The 24,749-nt window shown below is 35.8% G+C and overlaps 1 protein-coding gene across 1 annotated transcript in view; it reads right to left on the bottom strand.

The window, feature by feature from the left end:
- Positions 1–24,749, bottom strand: part of DPY19L2 (dpy-19 like 2) — a 90,045-nt gene that overhangs the window by 49,564 nt on the left and 15,732 nt on the right. Inside the window, 6 exon segments of the mRNA NM_001206782.1 lie at positions 3,958–4,057; positions 9,222–9,313; positions 11,422–11,479; positions 14,466–14,559; positions 17,191–17,257; positions 17,259–17,312. Of these exon segments, the coding sequence (NP_001193711.1) occupies positions 3,958–4,057; positions 9,222–9,313; positions 11,422–11,479; positions 14,466–14,559; positions 17,191–17,257; positions 17,259–17,312 (465 nt within the window).

Genomic DNA, 24,749 nt, shown 5'->3' with positions numbered 1-24,749 from the left:
TCCAAACCTACAAAGAAATCTGGACATTCAAGTTCACAAAGCTAATAAATCACCCGATCACTATGACTCAAAAAGACCTTCCCTAAAGCACACCATGATGAAACTGTCAAAAATCAGAGACAGAGAGAACCCCAAAAGCAGAAAGAGAAAAAAAGAAGTTGCCATTACACTATCAACTATAGAAATCAAAACAGTACAGTTCAGGAATAAATAATATACATACCAGTGGAACAGACTGAGTGGCCAGAAATAAACCCATGTATATACAGTCAACTAATATTTGACACAGAAACCAAGAATACTTAGGGGGAAAGATAATGTCTTAAATAAATGGTGGCAAGAAAACTGGATATTCTCATAAAATTGGACTTCTATCCACATCATTCACAAAAAATAATTAAAATGAATTTTAAAGACTTAAATATAAAACCAGATGCCACAAAACTTTTAGAAGAAAACCTGGGGAATAAGCTCCCTGACCTCGGTCTTTTCAATGATCTTTTGGATGGTAACACCAAAAACACAAGCAACAAAAGCAAAAATCAACAAGTGAAACTATATCAAACTAAAAAACCTCATGCACACCAAAAAAAAAAAAGAAAAGACAACCTATGCAATGGGAGAAAATATCTGCAGAGCACATATTAGGTGAAAGATTAATATCCCAAATGCATAAAGAACTCCACAACTCAATAACAAAAAATGGTTAAAAATTGGTAGAAGAAAAATGAATATTTTTTGAAAGAAGACATCCAATTGGCCAACAGATACATGAAAAGACACTCAACATCACTGCTGCTGCTGCTGCTAAGTCACTTCAGTCGTGTCCGACTCTGTGCGACCCCATAGACGGCAGCCCACCAGGCTCCGCAGTCCCTGGGATTCTCCAGGCAAGAACACTGGAGTGGGTCGCCATTTCCTTCTCCAATGCATGAAAGAGAAAAGTGAAAGTGAAGTTGCTCAGTTTTTTCCAACTCTTAGCGACCCCATGGACTGCAGCCTACCAAGCTCCTCCACCCATGGGATTTTCCAGGCAAGAGTATTGGAGTGGGGTGCCATTGCCTTCTCCTCTCAACATCACTAACTATCAGGAAATGAAATCAAATCCACCATGAGATATCCGCTCACATGTATTAGAATGGCTATAATCAAGAAGACAAAAGAAAACAAATGTTGGTGAGGATGTGGAGGAAAGGGAACACTTGTGCATGCACTGTTGAGTTCAGTTCACTCACTCAGTCGTGTCTGACTCTTTGTGACCCCATGGACTGCAGCAAGCCAGGATTCCCTGTCCATTACTAAGTCCCAGAGCCTACTCAAACTCATGTCCATCACGTAAGTGATGCCATCCAACCATCCCATCCTCTGTTGTCCCCTTCTCCTCCTGCCTTCAATCTTTCCCAGGATCAAGGTCTTTTCCAATGAGTCGGTTCTTCACATCACGTGGCCAAACTATCGGAGTTTCAGCTTCAGAATCAGTCCTTCCACTGAATATTCAGGACTGATTTCCTTTAGGATTAACTGGTTGTATTGCAAGCGCTGTTAGTAGAAATGTAAACTGGTGGAGCCACTATGGAAAACAGTATGGAGTTTCCTCAAAAAATTTAAAATACAACTACCATATGATCCAGCAATCCCACTTCTGGGTACATATTCCAGAGGAAATGAAAACAGAGTATTGAAGAGATCCCTGCACATCTATATTCACAATAGCCAAGGTATGAAAACAAACTAAGTGTCCATCAATAGATGAATGGATACAGAAGAAGTGTATACACACACACACTATGGAATAATACTCAACCATGAGAAAGAAGGAAATCCTGCCATTTGTGACAACACAGATGGACCTTGAGGGCATTATACTAAGTGAGAGAATTCAGATAAAGACTAGGTTGGCCAAAAAGTTTGTTTGGTTTCTGGTAACTTCTCACAGGAAAAAAACCAAACGAACTTTCTGGCCAACTCAACACTTCATATCACCTTATGTGGAATCTAAAAAAGCCAAACTTGTCAAAACAGAGAGTAGAATGTTGATTGGGGGCTTGGGGGTAGGGGAATGAGAGAGATGTTGGACAAAGCGCATAAATTTGCAACTAGAAGATGATTCGCAGAGTCGGACACAACTGAGCGAGACTGAACTGAGAAGATAAGTCCTGGAGATCTAATGTACTGCAGAGTTATTATAGTCAATACTATATTAGATAAGTCACAGTTGCTAAGAGACTAGATCTTAAATGCTCTCACCACAAAAATGAAATAATAATTTTGTGACTTGATAGAGGTGTTAACTAACACTATGATACTAATCAGGTGATAATCATATTGTAATATAATAATGTATCAAATCAATACACTGTACACTTTAACTTTACAAAATGTTAATAATAGCTCAATAAAAAATTTAAAAAATAAAAGTCTAGTATATCTTTTGAATGGATAAAAAACCATTAAGGCAATATCAAAATTACCCAAAGAACTAAACAGTTTCATCAGCACCACTAAATTAATACACTTGCTTGCAAAATGATGGACATTGGAAATCTATTCTACTATGCTGGCATATGCAAATAATGAAAACCATAGAAATTCCGTGTTATTAATAGTTATAGATCAAATATAAGGAAGTAAGACAGAGTGAAGATTCTAAATATGCTTTAGACATGTGGCATAAACTAAATTGAGATTATAACTTCATTTTTTATAGACAATTCCACATACAAAAGATTCTTGGCAGAACTTCTCACTGCCAATAAAGAATGTCTTTACACATTATCAGTGTTTGTTAGCTAAGGGGAAAGGAGTTCTAACAAAAATTCATAGTAGGAAATTTCATCAAAATTGATCTTTTACTCTGCATCCCTGGTGGCTCAGATGGTAAAGAATCTGACCGCAGTGTGGAAGAACCAGGTTTGATCCCTGGGTCACGAAGATACCCCAGAGTAGGAAATAGCAACCCACTCCAGTATGCTTGGCTGGAGAATTCCATAGACAGAGGACCCTGGTGGGCTATAGTCCATGAGGCCAGAAATAGCTGGCAAGAGACCACCTGATGCGAAGAGCTGACTCATTTGAAAAGACCCTGACGCACGAGATTGAGGGCAGGAGGAGAAGGGGACCACAGAGGACAAGATGTTTGGATGGCATCACCGACTCAATGGACATGAGTTTGGGTGAACTTCGGGAGTTGGTGATGGACAGAGAGGTCTGGTGTGCTGCGGTCCATGGGGTCCCTAAGAGTTGGACATGACTGAGAGACTGAACTGAACTGAGTGATGAACACTTTCACTTTCTGCTTCCCCAGCTCAGTTTCTTGACATTAATTACTTAGTTGTTTGGGGTAACAGGATATGGTCTCAGTTTACTCCATAATATCAAGATTAAAGCTCTGAGAAATGGTGTCCAGTAAGATTCTGCTCTTCAGACAAAAGAGCCAACATTTAGCTGGATTAGAAGCAGAAATCCCCTAGCATGAATAGTTTAAGTGGCCCTTATCACGTTACGCAGCTTGGCACCTAAAATGATTACTCAGGCAAAAGGAGAATCTACAGGTAGAATTACAGAGATCACTTCGAATACCAATAGGAAAAATTATGAATTAAAATAAGAGCAAAAATCCCATTTTACAGGTTGACCTTTAATATCGGCCTAACCAACATATTAACAGAAGGTAGGATTACGTAATTTTTAAAAAATCAAACATGTATGTCAACTTTATAATCATTCAATATTTTGAAAATCTATTAGGACACAAATATAATCATATTTAAAATTTCTCCAAAATAAAAAAGAACATTTATAAAAGAATGCATATATGTGTATAACTGAGTCACTCTGCTGTATAGCAGAAATTAGCACAGCATTGTAAATCAACTATACGTCAACAAAAAAATTTTTTCGATGGAAACAACCAAGTACATCTTGCATTCAACTTAAATAAGTTTAAAATCATCTTACCTGTGTAAAAAGTATAAACTGAGCAAATTGCCAGGGAAGCATAAAAGCAACATTGGAAAGGCAGAGTGCAATAAAGTGCCTTCTGCTATTGTTCGTGGTCCTTAATGAAGAGAATTGACACCAATAAGTTTTACTATATATAAAAGTAGCCTATCATTGAGCCGAAAGACTGGTTGCAAAATGTTAAAATCTAATGATCCCCTTACCTTTGATGTAAGATAACAAAATACAGTTAACTTTTAAAAACACATTAAAAAGAACAAAATATGTGAATTATAAAAATGCTTATAATAAAACAATCAAAATTAGAGCTTTAAATAAGATATTGTATCTAGTTTATCAGTAAGTATTTTAAACATATAGCACAATAATTACAGTCATTATTTTGTAGTTAACTTTTAATGGAGTATAATCCATAAAAATAATGAATCACACTTCTGTATACCTAAAACTAATACAATAATGTAAAACAACTATATTCAACTAAAATTTATTTTCCTGTAATGATGCATGACATTAGACATTTACTACTCCATCAAGAAGGTCAGAAAATAGAATGTGAACTGACTTTGCATACCTCGAGATATTTATATTATATGAGCAGCAGTAGCTTTCATATACCACCACTTTTAAGTTTTGAAAAATGTTAAGTGCTGGTGAAATTATAAGCTAATGACTAAGAGAGAAATTTAAAGGTCATTTTCAACAATGACTTCAAAGGAATGATTCTGGAATACAGTTAAACTAATGCATATTGAAATTTAAGTTGTACATTTTTCAATTATGCGATGTATCAGTAACCAATACCTTTTGCCATATAAGACTTTAATATCTTTTAGAATATGAAAAAAAGAAATGCAAACATTTTGTGTAAATTATAAAACTCTGTTATTTTTCTAAAGGTGATACACTGTTATAATATGGTACATAAATTTTCAAAAGTAAAAATTTTAATGATCACACTTTAGTAATATAGCACAAAATACATTAAGTACTCAGTTATGGTTATAAAATAAAAATTACTTTTGGCTAAAGTCCATCCTAAAGGAAATCAGTCCTGAATATTCATTGGAAAGTGATGCTGAAGCTGAAACTCCAATACTTTGACCACCTGATGCAAAGAGCTCACTCATTTGAAAAGACCCTGATGCTGGGAAAGATTGAGGGCAGGAGGAGTAGGGGACGACAGAGGATGAGATGGTTGGATGGCATCACCGACTCAATGGACATGAATTTGAGTAAGCTCTGGGAGCTGGTGATGGACAGGGAGGCTTGGCGAGCTGTAGTCCATGGGGTCACAAAGAGTCGGACACAACTCAGTGACTAAACTGAACTGAACTGAAAGTATGGAGTATAACACGTGCATTCCAGCATACAATTCTAAGTGTTCTAATTCACGTATTTCCTTCCATGAAATATCTGCCTGGCCAGACTAATACCACTTTAAAAAATTTAAATAAATGGAAAATAAATGGATAAAAATTAGATTCCCAAATCCAAATTCAATCCAAAAAAAACCTTCCATGTACGTAAGGTAGTCTGCACCTTTTTAGAGGTTGTTACTACCCCAGTTTCCCTTTATATATCTTCTTTAAGTGAACATATAAAGGGCTTTAAATGGCTACAAGACAGTGTGCTAAGTGCTCCATGGTTAAAGAGATAAATGTAGCATGGTCTCTGTTTTTCAGTGGCATTTTACTATATTAAGTGTATATTCAGACATTTGTGTATGTGTGCTGCATTAACAAATTTATGGTTTCCAGAAATAAAGAAGATGCACACACATGATCTTAATATGGGCAAAATCTGAAGGGTACTAATAAGTGATCATTAATAATGATCACTATCCCATTTCTCTGGGAGTTTGGAGGGGATAGTGATCACTATTTCATTCAGTGATAGATCTCAATAACATTCTATGAAACCTATCTATGTGATAAAGTTATTTATAGCATTCTACTATTTATGCTTCTGATGTTGTTGCTCAGACTTTCAAATTTTCTGACATGCTTATAACGTTAATCCCAACCAAAATATATGTCCAGGAAAATAAGATGAGATGAAACCTTGGTTAAACCTATAGAAATATCTGTAGTTCAGAAACATTAATAAACATATGAACATGGATACTCCTTATCTAACTCAACATTTCTCAAATTCATTTGTGCATCAAACACTTATTTCATGCTTCATCAAAACCACAGATTGAAAACAATGAGTCAGAGTACAAGAGGATTGAGGGGAAAAAGTATTAGCTTCTCAAAACCCTTTGAATCTTTCTTGTTGTTCAGTGGCTATGTCATGTTCGACTCTGACCCCATGGATTGCAGCACTCCAGGCCTCCCTGACCCTCACTATCTCCTGGAGTTTGCCCAAGTTCACGTCCACTGAATGAATTGGTGCTGGCACCCATTTCATCCTCTGTCGCCCTCTTCTCCTTTTGCCTTCAATCTTTCCCAGCATCAGGGTCTTTTCCAATGAGTCTGCTCTTTTCACCAGGTGGCCAAAGTACTGGAGCTTCAACTTCAGCATCAGTCCCTCCAATGAGTATTCAGGATTGATTTCCTTTAGGACTGACTGGTTTGATCTCCTTACTATCCAAGGGACTCTTGGGAGTCTTCTCCAATACCACAGTTCAAAAGCATCATATCTTTGGTGCTCTGCCTTCCTTATGGTCCACCTCTCATATCTGTACATGACTATTGGAAAGAACATGGCTTTGACTATATGGACCTTTGTCAGCAAAGTGATGTCTTTGCTTTTTAATACACTGCCTAGATTTGTCATAACTTTCCTTCCAAGAAGCAAGCTTCTTCTAATTTCAAGGCTGCAGTCATCATCTGCAGTGATTTTTAGAGCCCAAGAAGAGGAAAATTTGCCACTGCTTCCACTTTTCCCCCTTCTGTTTGTCATAAAGTGATGGGACCAGATGCCATGACCTTGGGTTTTTTTTTTTTTAAATGCTAAGTGTTAAGCCAGTTTTTTCACTCTCCTTTCACCCTCATCAAGAGGCTCTTTAGTTCCTCTTCACTTTCTGCCATTGGAGTGGTATCACAGCTTATATGAGGCTGTGAGTATTTCTCCTGGCAATCTTGATTCCAGCTTGTAACTCATCCAGCCCAGCATTTTGCATTATGTACTCTGCACATAAGTTAAATAAGCAGGGTAACAATATGCAGGCTTGTCATACTCCTTTACTAATTTTGAACCAGTCAGTTTTTCCATGTAAGGTTCTAACTGTTGTAGGTTTCTCAAGAGACAAGTAAGATGGTCTGGTATTCCCATATGTTTAAGAATTTTCCACAGTTTGTTTAGACCCACATAATAAAAAGTTTTAGTGTAGTCAGTGAAACAGAAATACATGTTTTTCTGGAATTCCCTTGCTTTCTCCATGATCCAATGAATGTTGGCAATTTGATCTCTGGTTCCTTTGCCTTTTCTAAACCTAGCTTGTACATCTGGAAGTTCTCAATTCATGTACTGCTGAAGCCTACCTTAAAGGATTTTGAGCATAAGCTTACTAGCATGGAAAGTGAGCACAGTTGTCCGGTAGTTCAAACATTTTTCAACACAGACCTTCTTTGGAATTGGGATGAAGACTTACCTTTTCCAGTCTGGTGGCCACTACTGGGTTTTCCAAATTTGCTGACATATTGAGTGCAGTAGTTCAACAGCCTTATCTTTTAGGATTTGAAATAGTTCAGGAATTCCATCACCTCCACTGCTTTATTGGTAGTGTCCAACTACTCAGTCATGTCCAACTCTTTGCGACCCCATGGAATTCTCTAGGCCAGAATTCTAGAGTGGGTAGCCTTTCCCTTCTCCAGGGGATCTTCCTGACCCAGGAATAGAACTGGGGTCTCCTGTATTACAGGTGGATTCTTTACCAACTGAGCTATCAGGGAAGCCCCTTATTGGTAGCAATGCTTCCTCAAGCCCACTTGACTTCACACTCCAGGATGTCTGGCTCTAGGTGAATGATCACATCATCATGGTCATCTGGGTCATTAAGACCTTTTTTGTACAGTTCTGTTGTGTATTCTTGCCACCACCTCTTTTTAATCTCTTCTGACTGTTAGGTCTTTACCATTTCTGTCCTTTATCATGCCCATCCTTGGATGAAATGTTCCTTTGATATCTTCAATTGTTTTGACGAGATCTCCAGTCTTGCCCATTCTATTGTTTTCTTCTATTTCTTTGCATTGTTCAATGAAGAAGCCTTCTTGTCTCTCCCTGCTAGTCTCTGGAACTCTGCATTCAGTTGGGTATATCTTTCCCTATCTCCCTTGCTTTCTGCTTCTCTTCTTCCTTCAGCTATTTGTAAAGCCTCCTCAGACTGCCACTTTGCCTTCTTGCATTTCTTTTTCTTTGGGATGGTTTTGGTCACTGTCTCCTGTATGAACCTCCGTCCATAGTCCTTCAGGCACTCTGTTCAGTAGATCTAATCCCTTGAATCTGTTGTCATCTCCACTGTATAATCATAAGGGATTGGATTTAGGTCATACCTGAATAGCCTAGTAGTTTTGCCACCTTTCTTTAGCTAAAGCCTGAATTTTCCTATAAACAGCTGATGATCTCAGCCACAGTCAGCTCCAGGTCTTGTTTTTGCTGACTGTATAGAACTTCTCGATCTTCAGCTGCAAAGAATACAATCAATCTGATTTTGGTATTGACCATTTAGTGATGTCCATGTATAGAGTCATCTCTTGTGTTGTTGGGAAAGGGTGTTTGCTATCACCAGTACATTCTCTTGGCAGAATTCAGTTAGGCTTTGCCCCACTTCTTCATTTTGTGCTGCAAGGCCAAACTTGCCTGTTATCCTAGGTATCTCTTGACTTCTTACTTTTGCATCCCAATCCCCTATGATGAAAAGGACATCTTTTATGTTGTTAGTTCCAGAAGGCCTTGTAGGTCTTCACAGAACTGGTCAACTTCAGCTTCTTCAGCATCAGTGGTTGTGACATGGACTTGGATTACTGTGATGCTGAATGGATTACTGTGATACTTGAAACTTTACCAAATATATATGATCACATACATATTGGTTTATTAAAACATAATGTAATTATCTAAAATCTGTAGCCTAAACTATTTTAAGTGGAAAGCAATTTTTTTTACATAGTGATTTTAGATTTTTTTTAAACTGGACACAATTTTGAATAATATTTAAAAACTGAACCTAAATTTAGTAACTATAACAATAGGTTGAAGTAATTTTGAGAAACTCATAATGTGTCTAGATTTGTTTTACAAATTAAAATTACCTGAGAATCACAGTTAAGATGTACATCTGAAGTACAAGAAACGGATATGAAAAACTTTCCCGGAGAGGTGGTGTCCACATCACCCGAGTGGCCTGAAATCAATAAAATGCTTACTTTACTCTATGTTCCATTGCAATAAACATCATTAATTAATAATCATGGGTAGGTTGGCCTTGGCTGGTCTTAGTAATTTTCGTATTAGACTTATTTATTTCTGAATACCTGTATAGCTTCTCAGTTTTTGAAGTACTCTTATAGGACATAGTCACTAAGTAGAGAGCCATTAACTACCAAGTCCAGAAACAAGTGAAAGATAGATCAGGTCAAATGTAAGGACACTCAAAGGACAAAGAAGATGATAGGGTTAGGAGCAGTGAGGATTCTGCGAACAACAAGCCAGATCCACATTCCAGCTCTGCAGTGATAACTGTGGCACCCCAGGGCTTTGGGATTTATGCGTGCTCAGAAAAAAATAAACAAATGTCACCTAGGGCATTCACAAACACCAAGAGTTTGTACATGACAAGTATAATGAGTACAGACATATTCTATAAATAATTAAGATTGTCTTTGAATTTGTGAAATATACCTTTGGAAGAGTTAACTGCAAACTTCTAAAAACAACAAGGAGTATTTGGGAATCACTGATATGATGTTTATAACGTAAGTGTTAATTATCAATAAATTTCATACAGTCTTTAAAACTATTTTCAAGACAAATGGGACTGTGATCTCATGGACTGTAGCCAGTCAGGCTCCTCTGTCCATGGAACTCTGCAGGCAAGAATACTGGAGTGGGTAGCCATTCTCTTCTCCAGAAAATCTTCCCAACCCAGGGGTTGAACTGGGGTCTCCAGCGCAGCAGGCAGATTCATTACCATCTGAGCCACCAGGTAAACCCAGATAAATGGATGGGAATAGTACAAAATTTTATATAAAGAATTCTGAAATTCTAGAAAAGAATCTAAACTCTTATAACCTTGCAAGAGTCTTAAAATTCATTGCTCTTCCTACAGGAAACCAAATTGTAAGCCTTGGAAGATGAATTACACACAATATGTATAAGAAGATTAAAACATAATGCATACTCAAAAGAAAAGCCTTGTCTTTGCATAAAGACAAGACACATTTTTTTTGTATAACACATTGTTGACTGACAATATATTTAAGTTAATACATTTAAGATATTTATGTATAATTTTATGATTCCCTTCCCAGGTGGTGCTAGTGGGAAACAACCTGCCTGTCAATGCAGGAGATGTGAGATACAGGCTCGATCCTTGAGTTGGAAAGATCCCCTGGAGGAAGGCACGGCAACCTACTCTAGTATTCTTGCCTGGAGAATCCCATGGACAGAGGAGCCTGGCAGACTACAGTCCACAGGGTCACACACAGTCGGACATGACTGAAGCGACTTAGCACACATTGGTCTAACTGATTTTTTAAAAATAACTGCGTATCTACTTTTCCCAACGTAATGGATACAGACTTCTATCCTATACAATCTCTGCCATAAGATATTACATATTTTGATTCCAAAAACTAGCAGTCAAGATTCTTCCACTTTTCACTGCCAAAACCTCAGCATCTAACACAGAACCTGGCACACATTTTATACTTGTTTTGTTGAATAAATCTATCATATTCTAAATAAGTTTTCATGAGTTCTTTTTAGGTGAATCCTGTTTTGGTGGACTGAGTTACTAAGTTAATTTCTGTTTTGAATTCATCTTGTGTTATTAAAAGGATCATGAAATAATAGAAGTGAGGTTTTAGAGCCAGAGAGAAGGATAAGAGGAAACCCAGCTTCATCATGGAGTCAATGTGGAATCTTGACTTTGTAATTTAACCACTCCAAATTTCAATTTCATATCTTCTACTATGAAGATATCAACCACCTCTCTAAAAAGTCTGATGGAAGTATATGAGATAATGTATATAAGGTGCCTGAACTCAACAAGTATAATATTTCCTTTTTCTACAAAATATATGTAACACATATACATGCTAAAAACCAGGCAAGATATTTTACATCATAAATTCTAATTACTATGTAAAAATGTGGATCAACATGATTAAAATAACAACTTACAACACAACGTTCTTTAAAATATTGCAAAGTCCTAAGTAAGATACAATTAAATACTACTTTAATATACTGCCCCTTCTGTTTCTAAAAATTATTTTCTAGAAAACAAACCTCTCCATGGTTGAAAAAGTAGCATAAAACTGTAATTATACCTCCAAGTTGAGTCCCACTGTAAAAAAAAAATATATACAATCAAAATTCATGTAAAATATAGTGACTTTTTCACAAAATTATTTTAGATTTTAAAATGGCACAATACTAAACCATATAAAATAACAATAAAAATTGCAAAAGTACTCATGTAGTTGATATTTTACTCTTGAATGTATAAGGATCCAAAGTATAGATATAAAGTAGTCTGAATCTTACAATTTATTGTATTTAAAATATTTTCTAAGTATAATCTTAGATGTGAACATAAAATATTTTTTAACACAGGACAGCATTTTAAAGTGTATATACTCCATTCTTTGAATATTCTGAGTGGAGGAAAATTTTTGTCATCAAATTGGATATCAGTGACTTGAAGATGAAGAGTCTAACAGTTTCATTTAGCAGTAACTGAACCATCTTCTAAGTCACTTCAGCCGTGTCCGCCTCTCTGCGACCCCATAGACGGCAGCCCACCAGGCTCCCCCGTCCCTGGGATTCTCCAGGCAAGAACACTGGAGTGGGTTGCCATTTCCTTCTCCAATGCATGAAAGTGAAAAGTGAAAGTAAAGTCGCTCAGTCGTGTCCAACCCTCAGCGACCGCATGGACTGCAGCCTAGCAGGCTCCTCCGTCCATGGGATTTTCCAGGCAGGAGTATTGGAGTGGGGTGCCATTGCCTTCTCCGAACCGAACCATCTAAACTACTGCAAATATTCTTTGCTGAGTCCCAACGAACAACATTGTAGAATATAAAACTCAGATCAAGGATGCCTGATAATTATCAAAGATGAAGAACCATTTCTTAAGGTTGCCTTTCTTTAAAGTGTTGTTCATCATTATACACACAACTTCACACTCTCAAGACAAATACTGGTTTAATGACTGAAAAAAGGAGAAGAATGAGTTCAACAAAACAAGCAGAGGAAAGCCAGTTGGAAGTAATTTACCTTGAAGATATTTTCACTAAGGGAAATTCAAAGGGCACACTTTGGAGAAGGAATTGAGAGGAAGAAGGTATGAGAAGCAAGAATAAATGCTGCATATAGAAACTAGGAACATGTAGATAAATCTAAAGAAGACTCGACAACATAAAAGAAACAGTGGTGACTACTGTGGAGGGGTACTATAAGTACTAAACTTCTAATTATTATAGTTAGAATAATTATAAGATGCTAGGAACTGTTTTCAAGTACAACGTTCTAAATTTCTTGTATTGATCAAAAAGAAGAGGAAAGATATCAATCAATTTTAGACTTGGTCAAGTTAAATATGCATGTTTAAGTTTTATCTTTAACCACCAAAAGAATAGAAACAGAATACCTGTGTCCCAAGTTAGTGCCCACAGGGGGAGAGTAGCCATGGTTAAGAAACAGAAAATTTCTCCCCAAACCCCTATTTCTTTTGTCCCTCATATGCCATAGTTTCTAGTCTCCTCACAATTTTGGTGACACTTTTATAGTCAGCATATGTTATATCTATACATCCTTCTTAAAGACTGGAGCTTAATAAAGTATTGATATCCTGGAACTGTGTAACTAATTTACAGAAGACTGTCACCTCATGGGTAGCTTTCCTAATGAAAAATACTAAGTTTTAAAATGTCTTGGTCTAGTGTAAAATTTTCCAAATTTGAAAAAAGTATAATAAATACAAACTATTGTTTAAAATAGAACATCTTAAAGCCTGTGAGCATAATCTAAAAGCAATTCTTTTCCCTCAAAATACTGATGAGTTTATATATTTTTCTATATAGCATACATATGGAAAAGTGCATTAAGGTTTTCAGATAGTTTACAGAACACTTATAAAGTGAATATTCTTTTAACCACCATATGTCGCTGAAATAGAAAACAGATCACATCCTGACACCTCACATGCCATCCCTTGAGACAGGCACTATCCTGAGTTTTGTAATTATCAACATAACTGCTTCTATATGCATCATACTATCATTTACTTTTAGCTGTATTCAAACTTTATACAAATATAATTTTGCAGTATTTTCAAATCTTGTACCTGCTTTGATTCATTCAACATTATATTTGTAAGATTTTTTTCCACGTTGATGTTTGTACCTATAGCTCATTCATTCTCACTGTTGTATAATATTTCCCTATACTAATAAACTTACAATGTGTACATTTCTCTGTGGAGGGATGTTTAAGTTGTTTTTAGTTTGGAGTTACTACAATGATGTTATGTTATTGTACATACTTTCTGGTGTACATGTAGAAGAGTTTCTTAGGCATATTTACTTCAAACTGGAATTGCTGAATTATAAGGTATATACATCTTCAAATGATTAGATAATGCACTATGTTTTTCCAAAATAGTTGTACTAATTGATATGTCCACCAACCGGGGATAAAAGTTCCTGTTGTCAATTTTCCCAACCCAGGGATTGAACCCAGGTCTCCTCCTTTGCAGGCAGATTCTTTACCATCTGAGCCAGCAGAGAAGCCCTTTGTCAATCTAGTAGATGTGAGATAGTATCTCACTGTGGTTAAAATGAGTATTTTCCTGATAATTAATATGGTGATCAACTTTATATACGTTTGTTGGCAATCTGGAACTCTTCTGGAAGATGTCTTTCCATATTTTTTCCAGTTTTCAATTGGGTGGTCTTATTTTGTCTACCTCCTAGACTATAAATTCCATAAGGACAGGGATTATTTGTTTTTGTATTCCTAGCTCCTATAGAATAGTGCTCTCAGTCACAGCAGGCATCTAATAATAATTGTCAAATTAATGAGTGTAAGTTTGGATACCACATCCATAAGTCTGGATTACCCTACAAGGATAAAAAGGACAACTTTTAATATCTTAAAGACTTTATTTTAGTGACTAGCTCTAGTTTGAGGCTGCATATTTGGCTAAACTTTTGAAAAAAATAAAATCTAAAAGTTTCCATCTGTTAGTCAATTAATCTTGTTAATTATCCTTTTAATTTAATCAACAAATGTCAGAAAGTCCACTGAAATGTCTTTTAATACAGTAATCTTACCTCAGGTAAGCACCATACATGAAGAACAATCCCATCATTATTCCATTTAAAATAAAAATCACACCAACATAAAAGCAAGCAGGGTCTCCCAATCCTTTGAAAAGACACAGATTATTAAGTATTTAATGAGTAAATGACTATATAGCAATTGAGCATAATTATCTCAGTGCTTTGTAATCAAGAGCTCATGAATTAGCTGAAAGCTCTGTGGCTCAGACTGCTGCTCTACTTAATAGTTACATTAGTACTTTCCCCATACATGAGGTATTATTGGTTACATTTGTATTTTTCTCCACCGAAGTATTATCATACTGTAATGATTAGTTGGTGCTTCATTTTATTTAGGTGATGCTCCTATTGTTCAGTGTCTAGAACTGTCTGTAGAGTTACTTGATAAAGCACAAGAGAAAATCCACTACATTAATTTTATCCTGGATGACTAAGATACGGCCCCTGACCTTAAGGCACAGCTTTAGTCTATAGGAGATAAACTGATCCATTACTATGTATAGCCAGGACCATAATACTTAGTACATTCCATGTATAAACACCATGTACATATGGGATATATTGACATAGACATAATCCACTAGGTGCTTTTCCACTATCATCTCACATAATACTCAGAAAAAATCTTTGAAATCACCTGGTGTGAAAATAATGTTTTTCAGTGGTTGAGAAAACAACACAGAAAACTTAACCTGCCAAAAGTTATTTAGGTAACTGGTGGAGCCAGGATTTGAGAGCTAGCCTTTCTGATTTCTTCTACTTCTCTGATCATTCCTTTTTAGTCTGTCCTAATAATTCCTCTTCCTATACACACTCTCCTTCAACGTTGGACTACTTTAGGATCTGTCATATGCCCTCTTCTTTTCTAAGTCTGCATGTTCTCCTTAAGGAAATTCTTTCACTTCTGTGGTTCCAATTACCATCTACATACAGATGATGCCAAGTCTACATTCAAATGAGAACTGTCTTATTCCTGTATGTATGTACATAGGTAGCCACTTGACATCTCTACTTTGGAATCTCTCAGATACTTCAAATTAATGAATTAATTCAAACCTGCTATTTTTATAATGTTTCTTACTATTTTGAATGGAAGGATTCAATTACTTAAGCCAGAAATCCAACAATATTACATAAATCCAGCCTCTTTCCCATCAATCATCAAATCCTTTCATTTCTGCTTTCTCCTCTCTCTAAAATCCATTCATTTTCCAGTTATCTTTCCTGCAATCACTTGCTGAGAGCAAAATAGTTTCCTACCTGGACTCACTGAATTCACTTTTGTCCTTTACTAATTACCTTTTCCATGTAATTGCCAAAATCATGTTTTAAAAATAAAAATCTGTCAAAATTCTTATAATATCCTTAGCCAGCAAATGGTTCTTCGTTATCTGACTCTTGTTTACATTCCAAACATCATTTCACACCATGTTTTCTTCTCTAACTGCTCAAGAAAGTCTAGCTTTCTTTCAATTCTCTCTTGCTTCAGAACTTCGGAATATGCTGGTCCCTATTCTCCAAACACTTCTCTTATCCTCAGCAATTTTATTTCCTTGTTTGTAATATCCACCACAGTTGTACCTGCTAACATCCCTCTTAAGCTGTAAAATCTATGCTGGTAAGGCCCCATGTTTACCAGGTTTATCTTAGGGTCCCAAGTGCCAATACTAACCTATCACTAGGTGGCAACTTAATAAATACCATATATACATATATAAGGTGATTTTTTCCCATCCCTCGAAAAGGTTCTACCTTCCATGCTGGCCGAATCTCTCATTTTATGAGACATTCTCTCAATTCCCTTGAACAAAAAAGTTTAAATGTCCTCAAATATCCTCTACCACCACTGTTTTAGATATTACAAAGACCATCTGAGGGAATCAGTAAAAATGTAAGGGAAACATGAAAATACAGATTTAGGATATATTCTGAGAACAGAATGTGATTGCACACAAGTTAATAGAAAAAAATATATATATAAAACAATGTTGTAGGGAATATGAAAAAGAAAAAAACAACTATGTAAGTGTTATGCAAGTAGATACATGTGATTGCAAATAAAAGTTTCAAGGTACAGCATCATACTTCATACAACATTATACATATAGATAGTAATAGTGCTAAATCACAAATATCTTAAATAGCAATGACAATTACAGATTCTGTAAAACTGTTAAATGATTCTAAAAGTGGTTCTCTGACAGAAATACTAATGTAGAAGATGTATATGAAGAACTATTCGTGGACTGTGAAAGCACAAAAAAGTAGAACTTCTAAAGTAATCTATTATTATATATGTCTTATTTTTAAATATTTATGCATGACTAAATTTTTACATTAACTTTATTAACTATTACAGATAGAACTGTGACTATTTGATCTACATCCCCCAAATTTACATATTCAAGCCACCTCAGAACCTCTTCTGTACCTTCTGAAATGAAGGAATGTCTTATAATCAGTATGACCTTACACAGATATATATTAATATTCAAATTAAATTCCAAATTAATACTCATGTTAGTAAGTACACTGCCTTCTCAAAAAATTATTTTAAAGGGTAAAGGTAAATATTTAGATGAATCAGTTCTATAATTTTTTAAAGAAAAAAATCAATCATAGTACTTTATAATAATTCTTAGAGAGTCATAATATTATAAAATGTTTACGTAAACACTAATGACAATATACAGCAGCATTTTAGGAAGAAACATGCCTTCACAGCTTTGAACTTCATTTAGAGGTTCTATTCTGGTCACGTTCCAGCAGGTCTTAGTTTCTAACCCCAAATAAATTCATTATTCCCACAAATGTGCGATAGCAGAAGGCTAAAATCACCTAAAAAAGATAAAATAAAAAAGATAGTAGATATACATTATCTTTATAATTATTCCAAAATATCATTTTATGATGGCTGCCTTTAACATTATAAACTTTGATGAATTTATTTAAATCATTTCATGTAGGAAACAGTCATTTAAAAAACTTTATATATACACACACACTATAAAGTTGTGTATTACTGAGTAATGCACAGCTACACAATTTATGTTGTGACTGACATCTCTGTAATATAGTCCTTTAAACAAGTGAAACAGAATAGTAGCTGTAAAATCAAGCATTAAGTATATAATTAAAATATGAAGATAATTAATAGCAAACATACAAAGCTTTACAGGAGTATTTTATAACATTTCTCTTAGGCCCTTGAATTTATTCTCTTCATAGTCTAAAAACCAACTCATAGTCTATAAAACAACTGCACGTGGACTAATAGCTCCTATGCCCATTAAGCATTAACATTTGATTAAGCAGATTTAATTAACCAATCCTTCCCAATCCGAAATCTGCCTTAAAATTTTTAAAGACAAAGGAAATTAGCAACAAAAAATTACAAAAAAGTGCTGATTCCTGGGAGATTGTTTTAAAAAAAATAATTTTATAGATTTGAGAAAAATAATGCAGATCACTGTGTGGGGGGGTGGGGGCGAGTTAAAAAATAAAGACTTCAAAGGGAAAGTAAAAATAACCTAGAACTAACTACTTTTACTATTTTGGTGACCATCCTTCCAGTTTCTCCCTAGGCACAAGACAATTAGCTAGTGTCACTGGGGCTTCCTTGTGGCACTAGTGACAAAGAACCTGCCTGCCCATGAAGGTTAGACGTAAGAGATGTAGGTTCGATCCCTGGGTTGGGAAGATCCCCTGGAAGAGGGCACAGCAACCCGCTCCAATATTCTTGCCGAGAGAATCCCATGGACAGAGAAGCCTGACAGGCTGCAGTCCATAGTGTCACACAGGGTCGGACATGACTGAAGCGACTTAGCACGCACACATGCAGAGTTATTCACTGTACAATAAATATTATACAAGTAGTTAATGTAATACACATCAGTAAATATCATAAACAACTTTTCACGTATAATATAGATTTACTATATCACTTAATTTTGTAAAACTGACATTCTGCTAAAATTTATAACTTCTTGTGTATTTTTCACAAATGTACAAAAATTTGCCACATTAAATGTTTGTGAAAAATCTAGAATTATACTCCTTTATGAGATGTCATTCAATATAGGAAGAAAGCATGACTTTGAAGTCAAAATAAACAAAAAATTCTGATTCTGAAAGTTACAGTTTCTATGGTGTGAAATAATCCTTCAGCCTCTGAACCTCAGCCACCTCATCTCTAAAATGACATTTATGACCATCTTACAAGAGTGATGGGAGATTAGAGCTTACATATATAAGTGCTGGCATAGAGTAAGCATTAAATGCCTTTTCCCTTTTAAAACACATTTTCACACTCATGTCTTAAGATGAAAAATTAATCTCCCTGTGAACACAAAGTATGGACATTTACTTCAACACTGAAGTACCACATAAGGCTGCAAGCAAATTTAAGTGTTCTCTATATTGTATCTATGCGATATGAAAATAAGACTGGACGAGTCCTTGTTGGCTGTCACTTACATGCTTTCAAGTTTTAAAAATGAATGAACAACATTATCATGATTGTTTTTTCATAACATCAAAGAAACTGAAAATTGTACAAATTATTCAATAAATTTTTTGATAAGCAAAATGAAAAAACTAGCTAATGTTTTAGAGACCATACTGATGGAAATTAGTGGAACAAAAAACAGATTTAATGATATAAAACTCTAAAAATAACTCAAAACTAAAAATAATAATTATCAAACACTGGAAGAACTTGGCCTAGTCTGATAAGCTAAATCCTTATCTTATTTACACAGAGTAAGTCAACATTAACTAAAGTTGAAGATTCAACAGATAGTTTTTTTTTCTCTTTGATTTTTCTATTTTAACTAGAATTATCCAGATAATCATTAGAAGAAATAAGGTCAAAGTGCCTCTGAAAAGTAAGATGGGATATGGAGAAAGCTGCTGCAGAAAACCACTTCTTTCATCTTAAATCTTATGTAGGTCTATACAATTGTTACTACCACAAATTACATTGAAAAGCACTTATAGAAATCAAGGAAATAAATAAATCTGAGAAACCCCTAAGTTCTTTGAAATTCAATAACACAATATTTAAATATCCAGTGGATCAAAGAAGAAAACACATGGAAAATTAGAAAATCACTTAAACTAAATGAAGATGAGAAAAAAAAGGCAATACTTAAATAATGTAAATGTCCACTTTGGGAAATGGAGTAGATGTACTTTTCTCTATTCCTACAAGTACAACTATAACTTCTGTGAATCATATAAATCAAACATTAGAAGAAAGGTAGAAAAAAGAAGGCACACTAGCTAGGAATCTCAGGACCCAGGGAATGACATGGTGGTAAGTTCCCTGGACTTTCCTTTTGCCTTATTTTCTCAGATTTGGAGCCAGAGTCTGGCAACCAGAAACACCACTGGGGGCTTACACAGCATTCAGAAAAGGCCTACTCTTTCTAGCCAAAGGACTAGGAAAACGGCAGCCTAGAAATAGATAACTTTTAGACAATAAAAACCACCAAACACTCAAAAAACAATACATATATACATATGTACACATACACATATATATAGTACCATTCTCTTCAATAGAGGTCAAATGGAGTATGTAAATAAAAACTTAATCTAGGTTTTTAAATTCTCTAAACACAATGAATTTAAGCTATAAATTAATAACAAAGATAAATCTTCAAACACTTGAAAACTAAAAGAAAGCCACTGCTAAGTCGCTTCAGTCGTGTCCAACTCTGTGCGACCCCATAGATGGCAGCCCACCAGGCTTCCCCGTCCCTGGGATTCTCCAGGCAAGAACACTGGAGTGGGCTGCCATTTCCTTCTCCAATGCATGAAAGTGAAAAGTGAAAGTGAAGTCGCTCAGTCCTGTCCAACTCTTAGAGACCCCATGGACTGCAGACTACCAGGCTCCTCCGTCCATGGGATTTTCCAGGCAAGAGTACTGGAGTGGGGTGCCATTGCCTTCTCCGAAGAAACCCACTAAACCCACTAAAAAAAAGTCCATAGACCAAGTAAGCAACCTCAAGGGAAATAAAATATATTGAATCTAATTTTTAAAAAAGTATAAGGTTTCCCAAGTCCAGCATGTAAGAAGCTTTTAATTTGCCACTCCATTCTAATAAGAAAAAAATTAAACAAGCTGAAAAGTCAACTCTTTTTAGATCCAAAAGAGAAATGAAGTCACTAGGCAAACTGCTGCTCCCAGACTGTAAAGGTTGACAGGCAAATACAGAGAATCACAACTTACTGGAGCAAAAACCCAGGGGTAGAAACCTCCATGGGAACCAGATGGAGAGACGGAAAACCTAAATTATAATTGATGAATTGCTAGAGGCACAGTGTAGACAATTCTGAGAATCAAAAACTCCAGGGAGACCCAGTAATAGGGATAATGCCCACATATTTATGAATTTTATCTCTAGGAGATCACTAGTTTCTTACAGTGATATCAGAAAAAAATCTGTTTCTGAGGGGGAAGTGGAAAGAGGAGTGTATTTTGAAATACACCAGAGCACTCTGTTCTTAACAAGGCCTGCCCTTGAAAGAGACTATTCCACCAGTAGGCCTAACCAGCTAGGGTGTTATCAGAGCCTAAACTACAGGGTGGCAGAGTAATACCCAACTCCACCCTTCTATGTGAGAGAAGGGAAATACCAATTCCAGCCCACTCTAGTCATCCTGCTGTACCTAAATGGGAAAGAAAAACCAAGAAAGAAGACTGCAAAGTTCACAGTCTAGAGGTACAGGTTCACAAAAGATTGAGACCTAATTACAGAATGCTTCCCTTACACTATTAAAGGCCTATTTATGGCAGCTCTGTACCCAGTACCTCAAGCTAGCTATTACATCATAAGGCATACTAAAAGCCAAAACACAGTTTGAAGAAACAGAGCAAGCATCAGAACTAGACTTAGATATGGCAGGCATGTTGAAATTGTAAGACTGGTAATTCAGAACAACAATAATTAATGTGCTAAAGGCTCTAACAGATAAAGAAAGGAGCATGCAAGAACCGATTGGCAATATTAGCAGAGAAGTTCTCTATACACTATAACAGAATACACTACAATGGAAATCAAGAATGCCTTTGATGTGCTTATTGGTAGGCTGGACTTGGCTTGAGGAAAGAATCTCTGAGCTTCAGTATATTTCAATAAGAAACCTCCAAAACTGAAAATCAAAAATATAAAAGACAAAAATAAGAGAACAGAATATCCAAGAACTGTGGGGCAACCACAGAAGGTACACCATGCATGTAATGGGAATGCCATAGGAGAAAAGATAAAGAAACAGAAGAAATACTATGAATAGAAACAATGACTGGGAATTTCCTCACATCAAACTACAGGTACAGAAAGCTTAGAGAACACCAACCATGATAAATGCCAAAAAACTATACCTATTCATAAATCATACATATTGAATATGCATATAACATTCAAATTATAAAAAATTAAAGATAAAGAAAAATCCTTACAGAAGTCAGAAGAAAAACATGCCTTACTTAAGAAGGAATAAAGGTTAAGAAGTACCTCTGACTTCTCAGAAACTATTCATTTTAAGAAGAAAATGAAATATTTAAAGAGTTGAGAGGGTAAAAACCAACTTAACCTCACGTGAAATTATCCTTTAAAAGTGAAGGAGAAATACTTTCTCAAACAAACAAAAATTGAAAGACTTTGTATGTTTTTTACTACTACTACTACTAAGTCGCTTCAGTCGTGTCCAACTCTGTGCGACCCCATAGATGGCAGCCCACCAGGCTCCACTGTCCCTGGGATTCTCCAGGCAAGAACACTGGAGTGGGTTGCCATTTCCTTCTCCAATGCACGAAAGTGAAAAGTGAAAGTGAAGTCGCTCAGTCATGTCCGACTCTTCGCGACCCCATGAACTGCAGCCCACCAGGCTCCTCCGTCCATGGGATTCTCCAGGCAAGAGCACTGGAGTGGGTTGCCATTGAGAGATAAGAAAGATATGGATTAGAAAACTTGGACCCACAGAAAGAGCATCAAAGAAAGAATAAGTGAAGATAAAAAAAACCTTTCTATGAGGCCACCATCACCCTAATACCAAAACCTGACAAAGATCCCACAAAAAAAGAAAACTACAGGCCAATATCACTGATGAACATAGATGCAAAAATCCTTAACAAAATTCTAGCAATCAGAATCCAACAACACATTAAAAAGATCATACACCATGACCAAGTGGGCTTTATCCCAGGGATGCAAGGATTCTTCAATATCCGCAAATCAATCAATGTAATACACCACATTAACAAATTGAAAAATAAAAACCATATGATTATCTCAATAGATGCAGAGAAAGCCTTTGACAAAATTCAACATCCATTTATGATAAAAACTCTCCAGAAAGCAGGAATAGAAGGAACATACCTCAACATAATAAAAGCTATATATGACAAACCCACAGCAAACATTGAAAAAAAAATTGAAAGCATTTCCTCTAAAGTCAGGAACAAGACAAGGGTGCCCGCTTTCACCATTACTATTCAACATAGTTTTGGAAGTTTTGGCCACAGCAATCAGAGCAGAAAAAGAAATAAAAGGAATCCAAATTGGAAAAGAAGAAGTAAAACTCTCACTATTTGCAGATGACATGATCCTCTACATAGAAAACCCTAAAGACTCCACCAGAAAATTACTAGAACTAATCAATGATTATAGTAAAGTTGCAGGATATGAAATCAACACACAGAAATCCCTTGCATTCCTATACACTAATAATGAGAAAATAGAAAGAGAAATTAAGGAAACAATTCCATTCACCATTGCAACGAAAAGAATAAAATACTTAGGAATATATCTACCTAAAGAAACTAAAGACCTATATATAGAAAACTATAAAACACTGGTGAAAGAAATCAAAGAGGACACTAATAGATGGAGAAATATACCATGTTCATGGATTGGAAGAATCAATATAGTGAAAATGAGAATACTACCCAAAGCAATTTATAGATTCAATGCAATCCCTATCAAGCTACCAACGGTTTTCTTCACAGAGCTAGAACAAATAATTTCACAATTTGTATGGAAATACAAAAAACCTCGAATAGCCAAAGCTCTCTTGAGAAAGAAGAATGGAACTGGAGGAATCAACCTGCCTGACTTCAGGCTCTACTACAAAGCCACAGTCATCAAGACAGTATGGTACTGGCACAAAGACAGAAATATAGATGAATGGAACAAAACAGAAAGCCCAGAGATAAATCCACACACATATGGACACCTTATCTTTGACAAAGGAGGCAAGAATATACAATGGATTAAAGACAATCTCTTTAACAAGTGGTGCTGGGAAAACTGGACAACCACTTGTAAAAGAATGAAACTAGAACACTTTCTAACACCATACACAAAAATAAACTCAAAATGGATTAAAGATCTAAATGTAAGACCAGAAACTATAAAACTCCTAGAGGAGAACATAGGCAAAACACTCTCTGACATACACCACAGCAGGATCCTCTATGACCCACCTCCCAGAATATTGGAAATAAAACCAAAAATAAACAAATGGGACCTAATTAAAATTAAAAGCTTCTGCACAACAAAGGAAACTATAAGCAAGGTGAAAAGACAGCCTTCAGAATGGGAGAAAATAATAGCAAATGAAGCAACTGACAAACAACTAATCTCAAAAATATACAAGCAACTCCTATGGCTCAATTCCAGAAAAATAAATGACCCAATCAAAAAATGGGCCAAAGAACTAAATACACATTTCTCCAAAGAAGACATACAGATGGCTAACAAACACATGAAAAGAAGCTCAACATCACTCATTATCAGCGAAATGCAAATCAAAACCACTATGAGGTACCATTTCACGCCAGCCAGAATGGCTGCGATCCAAAAGTCTACAAGGGTGTGGAGAAAAGGAAACCCTCTTACACTGTTGGTGGGAATGCAAACTAGTACAGCCACTATGGAGAACAGTGTGGAGATTCCTTTAAAAACTGGAAATAGAACTGCCTTATGACCCAGCAAGCCCACTGCTGGGCATACACACTGAGGAAACCAGAAGGGAAAGAGACACGTGTACCCCAATGTTCATCGCAGCACTGTTTATAATAGCCAGGACATGGAAGCAACCTATATGTCCATCAGTAGATGAATGGATAAGAAAGCTGTGGTACATATACACAATGGAGTATTACTCAGCCATTAAAAAGAATACATTTGAATCAGTTCTAATGAGGTGGATGAAACTGGAGCCTATATACAGAGCGAAGTAAGCCAGAAAGAAAAACACCAATACAGT

This window comes from Bos taurus, chromosome 4 (genome assembly GCF_002263795.3).
Source record: "Bos taurus isolate L1 Dominette 01449 registration number 42190680 breed Hereford chromosome 4, ARS-UCD2.0, whole genome shotgun sequence".
Classification (NCBI taxonomy): domain Eukaryota; kingdom Metazoa; phylum Chordata; class Mammalia; order Artiodactyla; family Bovidae; genus Bos; species Bos taurus.
The sequence above is the reverse complement of the archived record's forward strand: the minus strand, read 5'-3'. Positions and strand labels throughout refer to the sequence as shown.